Source organism: Numida meleagris, chromosome 8 (assembly GCF_002078875.1).
Source record: "Numida meleagris isolate 19003 breed g44 Domestic line chromosome 8, NumMel1.0, whole genome shotgun sequence".
In the NCBI taxonomy this organism is placed as follows: domain Eukaryota; kingdom Metazoa; phylum Chordata; class Aves; order Galliformes; family Numididae; genus Numida; species Numida meleagris.
In genome coordinates this window covers 16017583-16029860 of record NC_034416.1, presented here as the reverse complement: position 1 = coordinate 16029860, position 12278 = coordinate 16017583, and the positions used below count along the sequence as shown (strand labels likewise).

General features: G+C 41.4%; 1 protein-coding gene across 3 annotated transcripts in view; it reads left to right on the top strand.

Moving 5' to 3' along the window:
- Window positions 1-12278, top strand: part of GRIA3 (glutamate ionotropic receptor AMPA type subunit 3) — a 433486-nt gene that overhangs the window by 276691 nt on the left and 144517 nt on the right. Inside the window, exons 1-4 of one of the 3 annotated variants that reach the window (XM_021405729.1) lie at window positions 5793-5874; window positions 10425-10544; window positions 10879-10989; window positions 11131-11310. In XM_021405729.1, coding sequence (XP_021261404.1) covers window positions 11283-11310 — 28 coding nt within the window. In that variant the 5' untranslated portion in view covers window positions 5793-5874; window positions 10425-10544; window positions 10879-10989; window positions 11131-11282. Of the gene's footprint in view, window positions 1-5792; window positions 5875-10424; window positions 10545-10878; window positions 11311-12278 lie in introns of those variants that run through there. The other 2 variants (XM_021405731.1, XM_021405730.1) reach the window with 2 other exon arrangements.

Sequence of the window (12278 nt, the reverse complement as noted above, 5' to 3'; positions counted from 1 at the left end):
CTGTTTAAAGCGTCATTAATTAGCAACCCAAATTTTGCTGAATTAATCAGACCAAACGCAATTCCAGCATCTTTATATGAGGAGCAGAGCTATAGGCTGCTCGCTTTATTATCTCCACTGCCATTGATCACGTACAGTACATTCTACAGAGTAAAGTTTTGAAATGATTAACTGCCCCGTAACCCCATAGCACTTCGCACATTTGATCGATTTCTAGTCATTTCGTTCAGCCCTGACCTTGCTATGTAACAGTCATTTCTATAGCCCCAAATCCAGTTAATCTGTGCTTAGTATCTGAATTTATCTCTGAACAACCAAAAAAATGAAATATTAACCAACCTTTGCTTGTGTTTCTATTGTTTTTGGCTTCCTATGGCATGATTTCACTACTCTGCACACAAGCTGTAGGGCTAGGTCCTGAGGTTTGCAATCCTTTCTTAGGCAGAAAAGTCTCCTGCTGAAGATGTAAGTACACCCCCAAAATTTGCTTCATCTTTTTTTTTTTTTAGAAAACTGCCCTATTTGGAGGAGAATACCCATCTCTGTCTTTGAAACACTGAAAAACATTACACAGGAGAAATGAAGATTAGGGAGAATGTAGACAATTTTCTAATAATCTAAATCCATAGGAAGAGAACATTACTACTGTGTTTGTGTGCAACAGCTTTCTTTTCCATGCTGCTCCTTCATCAACAGAGCTGCTTTTGTGATCAAACTGCCTTTCATCTCCAAATCGTTCTGGGGAAACTGAATCGTGTACTCTGCTGAACAGAAGGAGAAGTCGTAGAGCTGCAATCCATGCTAACCCTCACCTGAGCAGTTTTGCCCAATGTGGGGAATGTTTATGGCACACTCTCACTTGGCAGTCCTGCTCACATTTTCTGGGGTTAAGAATCAGGCTGGCTTTTGTGCCACAACCAGGCTTTCACTGCTCTCTTGCTCCTGTTTCCCAGAAAGAGCCAGGAAGAGCTTGCAGGTGCAGGCTGGATTCTTAGGAGCAGCTTCAGAAGCGTTGTGTGGAAGGTTCAGAAGTTTCAGTGTTCATTATGAACCCATGGCAGGCTTCGAGCTGCTATGGCGTCACTGGGAGTACAACTGGAAAGCAGTGGTATCACACAGAGAACGTCGAAGGTCTTGTATGGCCTTTACAGACTGCTCTTGGTAGCGAGATTGGGAAGGGAGGGCAAGTAGTTCTGGTGCTGGAGGTCCCAAATGAGTTTGCAGCTTGAGAGTGCATTTTTAATCTCAAAAGGATTGTTTTTGGTACAAGTAATGGCGAGACACGTGGGACTCAACAGTGCTGTTTTTACAAAGCTGCTGGGTAGTATTTCATTTTGGGGTCATCTGGAAACATTCCATCTTCTGAATCAAAAATATACTTCTTCTAAAAGGGAATGTACACATATATGTAGTGTGTGTTTTTAAGATGAGATAGTCATGACATGATCAAAATAAAGTTAGAATACTGCTTCCTCCGTCTTCTCGCATTTGTGATCTCATGAGTCCAGTTTGATGTCCACTGAAGTCACCAAGGGTTTCTTACTCATTGTACTCGGAACCAGAACTTTATCTCCAGGATACATCCTTATATTTCTGGGCATAATCATCTGATGATCTTGAGGCAGTTTGTGAACTTTGGAAAGTGCTGCTGCTGCCAAGTGCTGCCATTCAGTTTCTCTTTGACTTGAATAGCTTAAATGGTCTTGGATGTCCCAAAACCTTAGTAATTTAGCAGAAGCGGTTTGATGAACACCAACTGAATTGAGAACATAGATCTTCCCTGATGAACCAATTTTGGAAACTTTAGTTATGTTTTGTAATCAAAAATGAGCATTGCTGACAGATGAGAGAAGTGCTGTCAGCTGATCTTTGTGCTTTTAGCTTACAGCTATAGTTCTGAGAGAAGAATTATTTTCATGTATCTATTTTAGAAGATCACTATCAGCTTCTTTGAAATGTATCATAATCAAAGCATACGTGAGTTTAAAGTTATGGAGACTGATATTTGACCAAATGACTCTTGGCATATTTGAAAAATACAGGAATATTTTTTTTATGATTTTTGAAAAGGCTGGTTCATACATTTTGTTCTGAATATATGCAGAAATTAATTGACTTTCAGTTCATTATTGTGCAAAGTATGGAAAATGCATTCACTGTGAACAAGTGAAACAGCTGGATTCTGGGCTTGTTTTAAATGCAAGTCTGAGTGCTCATGAAGTTCCCAATGTCATTTCCAATGTGAAATCGCTGTTCTAGCTTGATCAAAGCTCCCGCTGCAGTTGAGGAGGTCATGGCCCGAGCTAAAATTGCAGAGTATATCTGGAGTACATAACCAAACTGACATAGTTTTATGTCTGTGTGGAAACACGTCCATCATGGCCTGATATTTACTTGGGTTTGACAGCAGGTCTGCAGCAGTGTATCTCGGACTGCTAATTGTGACACTGACTTGAGCTTCTTTATATACTGTCTCACAGGGTGTCCTAGAACCACTTCTGCCATTCCTGAGTTACTTCCATCCTTTCGGTTACAGAGTCATCCCCAAGCCTCTTTTTCCCACTCAGCCAGGGACCTCTCCCCAGAAATCATATGGGAACTGACCTGTTAGATCAACATCGCTGGGCTGATTATTATTTATCTGTAAAAAGAATTTCTGTTGCCAGCTGACTGAACAGGACAGGGTTCCTCGCACTCTGAGCCATATTTTACAGTTGGTCTTTCCTATATCTAGCACAAGGCAGCCTGCTGAGGTGACATCTTTCAGTGTTCTTCTCCAACGAAGGGTTAAAAGTTGAGTTAGAGGTATATGAACTGGCAAGTAGTTTCTAGCAAGAGCCAAACGGGAGATGAATGATTCAGAAACTACAGAGTCCAGGAGTCATTATGATCCAATTAATAGAGAATTAGAATAACGCTCTGTCTCCTTGCTTATGACAGAGATTTTACTTGCTTTTCATGCTTTAATACATTAGCGAGTCCATAAGAGAGGTATTTATTCTCCAAACTGAATCCATAATCCAGCTGGATATATATAGCAAACACATGATTTCATGTGTGCCCTAAAGCCAAGCTCCTCTTTGAAAACTTTAGGACTGGTGATCTACTTAGAAGACAAATTGAGCTCTAAAGGCAAAGCCAGGTTCAAAGTTCGAGCGTATCTATGCATGAGTGCTTGTGCAGTGCTGTGTGGAATGGGGTGGCCCTAACGGTATGAATAAGCTTGCAGTGAAAACATACCCTTTGGTGCTGTTGTCATCGGCTTTCACCTTTGACAGCAGAATGTTTTCCTAAACAATAATGGAAACAAGTCTTTTCCAAAAGATTCCAGCATGCTGCTTTTCATGTATACTTAATACTTCAAAACCATATAACAGCACTCCAAAAATTTACAGCACCAAGGAGCCCTATTTAGCAACACCTTTCCATTAATCTCTTTTTTTTTTCCCTCTAACAGCATAATTATATTAGCAATAAGGAAAGCAACTGTGTATTCATGGTCCAATTTAATAGGCCCCAATACTTTGCTAAAGCACTGCAATGGATCAGTTGGAGTTAATTATTATACAAGATTAGATTGCAAATAACAACAGTATATCAAAGTAACGTGTAAGGTCTGCCTTGCAACACAAAAGCAAGAACTTTCAAAGTCAAGTCTAAAATTACATGTTTGAATTTCCTCCTTAATTCACTACATCCCACTTGACATATTATAGCCCCATAGAAACCGTGGGTGAGGCTAACCCTTCTGATAACAAGGTGATAAGGTCAGTTCTCAGTTGTCTTGCTTTTAGAGATTTAACTAGCAAGTTTATCACTGTGAAACTATCTGTTGAGCTAGATGCCCCTCAGAGTCGGTATCCACAACCTGGGTATAGATGGCAAAGATCTAGTTTCTGAGCAAGAGTGATTTTTACATAAACAGACCTCAGGTTAGAACTATAAGGTGATCCCTCTGCCACTTTACCCCAAAAAAGAGCGGTCTGTGCTCTTTCATTTTATACTTTCTAACATACGAAGAACAAATAGTTTATGAGAAATTTTAAATAAAAATTCCTGTCTTGCTTCTCCTGTTGTTCGCTAGCCATCCTTGCAACTCAAGAATATGGATAGGTCTACACACTCTACAAAATAAGCTCTTAGACTTAATGAAAAACCACTGAAGTCAATAGAATGATGCCTAATGAAGGTAATCAGGCTGCTGAATCACAAGTACCAAGGCAATAGCACCTCGCTCTTTGAAAATAAGGATTTTACTCTATTTACTTTTATTATTTTGCATTTGCTAAGATACATAAATGATTATCTGAGAGGGCTTACCAGACAAGTCAAAATGATATTTCTTTCTTAAAGACTGAGCTTCCAGTAATGGGTTTATGTTTTTAACAGTTCTCTGTAGTACTAGAGGGGTATCAAGTAGAAAAGGGAACCATCACATAATATTTAGAATAACATTTAGAAAAGAATAATGTTTAGAAAGTAATATAAAAGATAAAGTAACTGCTTAAAGAATTAAAAATAAATCTTTCAAGATTTCTTTATGTACTTGGAAGGAAGAAAAATCACGGGGATCCTCATTGCAGCTTAATTTTGCACACTTGAGACGTGGTTATTCGGGGGTTTCGTATGCAGTTGAGTTAAATAGTTTTTTAAAAAGTTCAAGATTATAGAATCAATTTTAATGACAGAAAATTTCTTCCTAAGCTTTAGTCATAAGGGATGGCCAGAAGGATTGTGGGGTCTGCTTCCTAGCTGCTAAACAAAAGACATGCAAGGCTGAAAGGAGTGCAGTCTGCTGTGCCGGCCAATCTGTGTGCCACGCAAAATATGGTAATTTCATTTACATTGCAGAAAAGTCAAACAGAGTCCATGTACACTACTCCACAGTAGAAACTGTATCATTGATCTAAGGTACTTTACACTGAATGAAGACTTGGCCCAGTGCTTTGAAAAGCAACACTAAGAACTGGGTGACTATGAACACCAGACAGATGGGTGGCTCTTCCTAGACTTTGCTAGTCAGTTACACTTAGGTGTCTGCTTTCAAACTTGCTGAAAGCAATGGCTGTGTGCACAATGCAGTGCTTGGTCATCAAAAATAGGATGCTGTAGAAACATCACTGGGTAGAAAAGCTTCCCAGAAATGGACGTTCACTGATCTTACCTTCATGTTAGTGCTTGAGTGCATACTTATTATTACAGAATCACAGAATTGCAGGCCTTGGAAGGGACCTCAAGATATTATTGAGTGCTTATAAGGGCGAGATAGAACTCAAGTAAAAACAAGATGCTAGCAGTTTTTATGTTCAACAGTAGTTTCAAGTTAAACTGATAATAAAACAAAATGTAGCCGATGATAATAAGTATCTGTTTTCCTGCAAATTGGGTCTGTGGACTCCTTGGGGCTCAAGGGCTACTTCTGAAGAGTCTGCAAAAGGTAGTTAAGAAAAGTAAATCTATTGTCAGTCGACTTCCATTTGCTATATAAGAACCATGTCAGATCTATTGGAAAATGCTTAAGACTCTTCAAATTGATATAAGGTGAGAATTGCTTTCACAAAACCATTTTGCAAGGTTGCTTTTTTTTTTTCACTTCTGATGCCTTCTACTGTGCTAAAAGAGCAATCAGATAGCTAGTCAATTTTATACTGTAATTGTCAGGATCCAGTGCAATTGCTACAAGGTGTGAGTTACAAAGCCAAACAACTTTTAATTGGGAATACAAATGTTATAAAGCGTAAGAACACTTCCTTTAACATGGTATATATTGTTAATATCACTTTTTTTTTCAGATAAACTACTGGGTTTTTGAAGGATTTGATGTCTCCCGATCACTGCAGATTATCAGAACCATATTGTGTTATTCACATCAAGGTAAGTGTATACAACTGTAGTCATCTTTGTATTCTCAGTTAATCCTGCTGAAATCGATAAAACAAATCATGTTAGGTGGAATTCATCTCTGCGCAGATGGATAATGCAAGTCCTTCACAATAGGACAAAATATGATTTAAAGACTGTGGATTAGATCTTTTAGTACACAGAGGTCAGAATCTCCAGCCTGTGGGTTGGACTGTGACGTTACAATCGGACATGTCTCTTCTTCCTATGGTTTTCCTCTCTTTCCTGCTCACATTCTGGTTCTGTACATTTCCTGTGTAGACACTTTGCTAGCACTGGTATTTTTCTTCCTGTTATTATCTTGTTAGACCTTGAGGTGCTGTTGAAATTGGGTGATAGAAAAGGTTTCTAGGTAAGAGGAAAAAAAGGTCTAAAAGTACCAGCGATGCTCATTCTTCTCACAGATGCTTTCTGCACCTCTTTCTTCTGAGGAAGTGCTTTCTTTTCATGGAAGTTGCACAGGGAATTCTTTTCACCATCAAGGTGGTATTTCTTGGCTAGTGACAAAGCAAGGGAGAGACAAACACCCCATATTCTCCAGGACTAGTGGAGACAAAGCCTCCTTTGCTGTTAAATTTTGTTTCCATATTAATATAGTTTTTATATGAAGTGAATTCCTTACCCTAGTGCTACAAAGGTTCAATCCAGAAGTAAAACCACAGGTTCTTTGAATTTAACAGCATGAATGTCAGTTTCCTGCATAACGCTTACATTAACTCTAACTACCTGAGTACCTGCTTAGGGAGGGTAGGAAACTCTCTGATCGAGTGGAACAGGTCAAAACTGAAAAACTTCAGTGAAAAATGTAAATTCTGCATGTCTAGACATCCCTTCCTAAGAATCCTTGTGCTGTTTTCCAAATACATTTTCACAAAAAAAAAAAAACAACAAAAAAAAACCTGCTAGTGATCTGAACTGAGCTGAGCTGGTTTATAGTAATATACAAATAAACACTGGGAGGAAAGCAGACCTTTTGGTTGGCAAGCAGTTATCTGAAGTGATGGTTCACTTCTTACAGCTAAAGGAGATTGTCTTAAATATATTTCAGTAATTAAATACAGAATTAAAATATTTTGAGCAGGATATAACTCTCAAGATTTCTTGAGAACAGTATTCGTAGGTATGGGAAAAAAAAAAGAGAGAGCAGATTCACTTTATTAACAGTGTATAGGGGATGCCATTACATTTTTATTTGATTTACTGTTTCCTTAAGTAATAAATACAGATGAGCGCAGCAAAAGTAAGGGTTTAAATAAGAATTGCAGGGCTATGTTATGCCAGCAGTGCCTAGTGTACAATTCATCAGAAAGCAGAAGGTAATATAAATTGTTTCTGACATTATGGGACTATAATAACCCTACATTTCCACCATCCCCCTAGCTCTTAGGACTAGAAGTATGCATCCTGAAAATACCACAAACCCAAGAAAAATGAAGACATTTGTACATGCTGACTGTTTCCACATTTGTCTTAGTTGTGCAACTGCAGTATATATAGGTTATTGCTGTATCAGTCCATGTTCAAGTCTGATAAAAGTTGCTGCAAGAATTTCTGTCTGCTATCTAAGGGTGAATTAGTCTCCAATAATGGAGTAATGACTTCTATTTATCAACGAGTTTCCTTTTTGAGCCTGTTCTTATACAAATCTTGGTCATCCTTCCATGAGCTAGAACATATTCCTATATGCCTGACAAAATTATTCTGCCAGGATGTAATGGATAAAGTCCTAGCTGTGATGACCGAGGTAATAAACCTGTCAAAACCTGTCATACGTTTCTGTGGTTCCAGGATTTCACCTATTGATATTCTTAGCAAAAAAAATAAGGAAAAGAAGAACAACAACAAACCAGTGTTTCAGCTAGTCTCCTATCTTGTCTCAAAAACTTTCAGAGGAGGATAGACGTACTGTAAACTCCCATCATGCATAGGAATAGGAAGAACAGGTCTTTCCTGAGGCATCCAGCAGCTACCTTTCCATGAATTCTGAATATTAATCCCAATGGGTTTTTCTGTAGTTAGTCTAATGCATGTACTCTGCTAATAATATACAACTTCAAAGTTTTAAAAACAATTATTTTTGCCAATAATACTGTGTATTATTGTAGAATATACTGTGTAGAAGGCAGCTTAGTAGATTAGCTATTAACTGCATAGCAGAGTATTTCTGTTAAACTGTCATCTGCTGCTTTTTAATTTAATTGTGTGTCTCTGATACTGCTTGGTAATGAAAGGTAAATAAGAGAGCTTCAACAGTTTGTTCCCACTCCTAACTGAATCAAATCTTAACTGCATGCCCTTTGACCTGCTCTCCAAAATACATGAAGCTATAATGTCTATATTCATTCTCCCCCTCCTGACTCTGTACTTTCCCCTTGACTCCTGTTAACTGTGGTTTCATCTTCTCCCTGAATCTCTTTTCATCTTTGCTTCTGTCTCTCCCCACTACCATTCCTATCTGTAAACTATTGTAGAATTGATCAGCTAAGCTAATCAAAATGCTGAGATTAACATAAAGTTCAGTCAATTCTATCTCCTGTTTTTATGAAGAAATAACCAGTTTAAAAAAAAAAAACTGTAACATAATTGGTAATACATTTATTTATAGAATCATACAATCTTTTGAGTTGAAAGGGACCCTTAAAAGTCATCAAGTCCAACTGCGATGAACAAGGACAGGCCGGATCAGGTGCTCAGAGCCCAGTCCAGCCTGACCTTGAGTGTCTCCAGGGATGGGGCACCACCACTTCTCTGAGCAACTTGTGCCAGAGCCTCATTACCCTTATTGTGAAAAACTTCTTCGTTACGTCCAACCTAAATCTCTCCTCTTTTAGTTTGAAACCATTTCCCCTTGTCCTGTCACCACAGACCCTGCTCAAGAGTCTGTCCCCCTCCTTCTCACAGCCCCTCTAGATACTGACAGGCCGCTCTCAGCTCTCCCCGCAGCCTTCCCTTCTCCATGCTGCACAGCCCCAGCTCTCAGCCTGTCCTCGCAGGGAGCTGTTCCATCCCTCGCATCATTTTTGTGCCCCTCCTCTGGATGTGCTCCAGCAGCTCCGTGTCTCTCCTGTGCTGAGCACTCCCCATCTGGACGCAGCGCTCCAGGTGAGGTCTCACGGCGCAGAGCAGAGGGGCAGATCCCCTCCCTGGCCCTGCTGGCCGCGCTGCTTTGGATGCACCCAGGATCCGGTTGGCTTTCTGGGCTGCGAGGGCACAGTGCTGGCTCGTGCCCAGCTGCCATCCACCAGTACCCCAGGTCCTGTTCAGCAGGGCTGTGCTCTCTCCTTTCATCCCCCAGCTTGTCCTGATAGCAGGGGTTGCCATGACCCAGGTGCTAGACCTTGCACTTGGCTTTGTAGAACCTCATGAGGTTCTGCTGGGCCCACTGCTCAGCCTGCCTGGGTCTCTCTGGATGGCATCCCATCCATCAGGAGTGTTGGCCACACCACACAGCTTGGTGTCATCAGCTGAGGGTGCGCTCGATCCCACTGTTGATGTCATTGATGAAGATGTTAAAGAACACAATTTATTGGCAGTTATAAACTTTCAAGGTTGGTAATGGGAGAAACAACAATATCTAGATACTCAATGTCTGAAACTCTCCTGCAAGTAAAAATAGGACTTACAAAAGCTAGAAAGTCAGTCTTGTGCTGTTAGGGCAAAGCTGAAGTCACAGAATCCTGGTGTAGATTTTGCTATAACTTTATGCTAAAACCATGAGTTTAGCCTAGTAACATCAGAAAGCTCAGTGAGAACACAGTGTCCCAAATTCTATAGCATTTTTCTAATCCAGTATTAGACATTACAATGAGAACACATTAGCTAATTATAAATCATTACCTCCTCTTGATCAGGTAGATAGTACTCAGAATCCCCTGGTGTCCTAGGCCACCGTAAATCATCTAAACACGAAGCTCTGATTATCCTGCAAGATCTCAGTTGTATTTAGTTAGGGAAGGTTTGGGAAAGCATCTGGTATGACCTTGGTTACCATGGAACTCATTAACTTGAGTCACTGAGCATCCCAAGTAAAGTATGTGAACTATTTGCAAGGCATTCATATCTACATAGAGCCAAATAATGTCATTCTATTTTGTCCTAAGATACACTGGGTTCACTGTAAGAAAGAAACAGGGATGAAGTCTCTTTGGTATTCTCCAACATCTGTGTGGTATGGTTGCTGTACCATTTGTATCTAAAAATATCACCATGAGACTGATTGCCTAAGCAAAAAAAAAGTGAAGCGTGTGTTGCAAATGCTAATAGTACTGTGAATGTTAGGGACGGGCTTCAGAAGGAAGAATGTGATAATGACAATTTGCTTGTCTCTTAGCACAGATTCATCTTAAATCTTAACAAAACATCCCGAGATGAGGCTGTGAAGCACCATTATATTCAGGTTGAGGTGCCCATCCAACTGGTTGTTCATGGAAATGAGAGGCTGCCATATGCCACCTTCATTCCTGGTTATTTGTCTCTTCTCTTGTCCTAACAGTATAATCTTAATTTCTTTCATGTTTTTTCAGTACATCATCATCAGGGGTGGCAGATAGCAGTCAGCCTGAAATACACAGCTGGAGGGACAGGAAGAAACACTTGGTGAGAGCAAGTGAACAGGAACAGAAGTGAACAGTAAAGCTTTGAAGGTAACAGAGCACTGGAACAGGCTGGCCAGAGAGGCTGTGGAGTCTCCTTCTCTGGAGATATTCAAAACCCACACGGATGCTTTTATGTGCAAGCTACTGTAGGGAATCTGCTTTGGCAGAGGGGTTGGACTGATGATCTCAAGAGTCCCCTTCCAACCCCTACGATTCTGTGACTGCAGGACTGTGTGGACATTGTGTTAGAGATGGGCTGGAGATAGGTAGAGTGGCAAAAGATCAGTTTTTAACCTGAAAAGCAAATTATTAGCCTACAGGAACAAACTTTTCACAAGTACCTTGGAAATCTAATCTTCACAAACCTGTCTGTAACTTTCAGGTCTGCTGTGCTTAGTGGAGGACATCTGAGAGAGGCGTGCTGTACAGTAAAGCCCAGCTGCTGTCCATGGTCTCAATTCTGAATCTGGAACTTCCTGCCTCGGTGAGCTGGGTGAGTTAGATTCACTGGTATTTAAGTTTCTACATCTGCAGGTAAAGAATACAACCCTCCTTCACAGAGATGCTTACAGGAATTCACAGATAATATTTGTAGAGTGCTTAGATACAAAGATGGCTTTTATGTTCTCTACAGATTACTACATATTTATTCAAAGAGATAAAGGGACAACAGCCATCTCACCCTAAGCAGGGGACATTACAAGCCACCCCACAGCCTGGGCTCTACCCCTGCCTGAGCTGGAATGGAGTCCATCTTCTGGGTGTGATTCACATAAAGGAACACACATGCAGCAGCCAATGCATGCACCTAGAGGTAAGGAGTCACATACATGCTCCTGAAGTAATGCAAGTGTTTAATGGCTCCCACTTCATGAATGTGATGCCCTTTTATTCATGTGTCTTTGGCTTCCGTCAGGAGTAGTGGTTTGAATCTGTGATGTTCTTCAGTGATGTATGCAGTCACCTGCGAGTGTCTTACATGAGCACTTAGATGAGCTACAACCAGTGGCTCCGGCTGATTATTTTGCAAATGCAAAGCCAAGTGCTTTCATATTACCCCTAACTCAGCTAAACAGAGAACAAAAACCTACCAGCTTGAGATTAAGAAAAAAAAGAGGCAGTGGAGGACCAAAGGAAAGTGAGCTGCTGAAAGTAGAGGAAAAGGAACATTAAGTGGAGAACAATCTTCCCTGGGCCTGGGAGACGGACTGGGTGACCCAGTATCTCTTTTCTGTTTCCATCTTGCACAGTGAGCCTCAAAGCAGCAAAAAGAGAAAAGAGCTGCAGGATCCTTACAGGGAAGCGTCAAAGAGACAGGTGCAAGACGAGCAGTCAGGGAGCCTATCCCCAAGCAGAGGCACACCGAAGCTCCCGAAGTGCCTGGGTGCTGGCTCACAGCCTGGAGGCAGCGGGTCTGCCTGCAGCCCTGCCCCGTGCCTGCTGCTAGGCCACAGCTCAGCTCTGCCCCTGGGAGAGATGCTCCCAGTCAGTCTTTTTCCAGCACGAGGGACAACGGGGAGACACTGCCGGATTTCATTCCTTGAGAGGAGCTTTGGAAGGACCGAATATCCTCCTGTTAGGGGACGAGCTCGTCCCCGCCTTTTTTCGCTTCAGGGCTCTGCGGGTGGATGAATGCAGGAGCCCTCCGCCCGGCGTTGAGCACCGGAGGGGCATGAGGGCAACTCCGGCTCGGGGCGGGCAGACCCGGCCGAGCTTCGTCCGCTCCCTCTGCGGGGCCGCGGCCCCTCACCCGCATCCCCGGGGCCACCTCCGCCCGCGGGG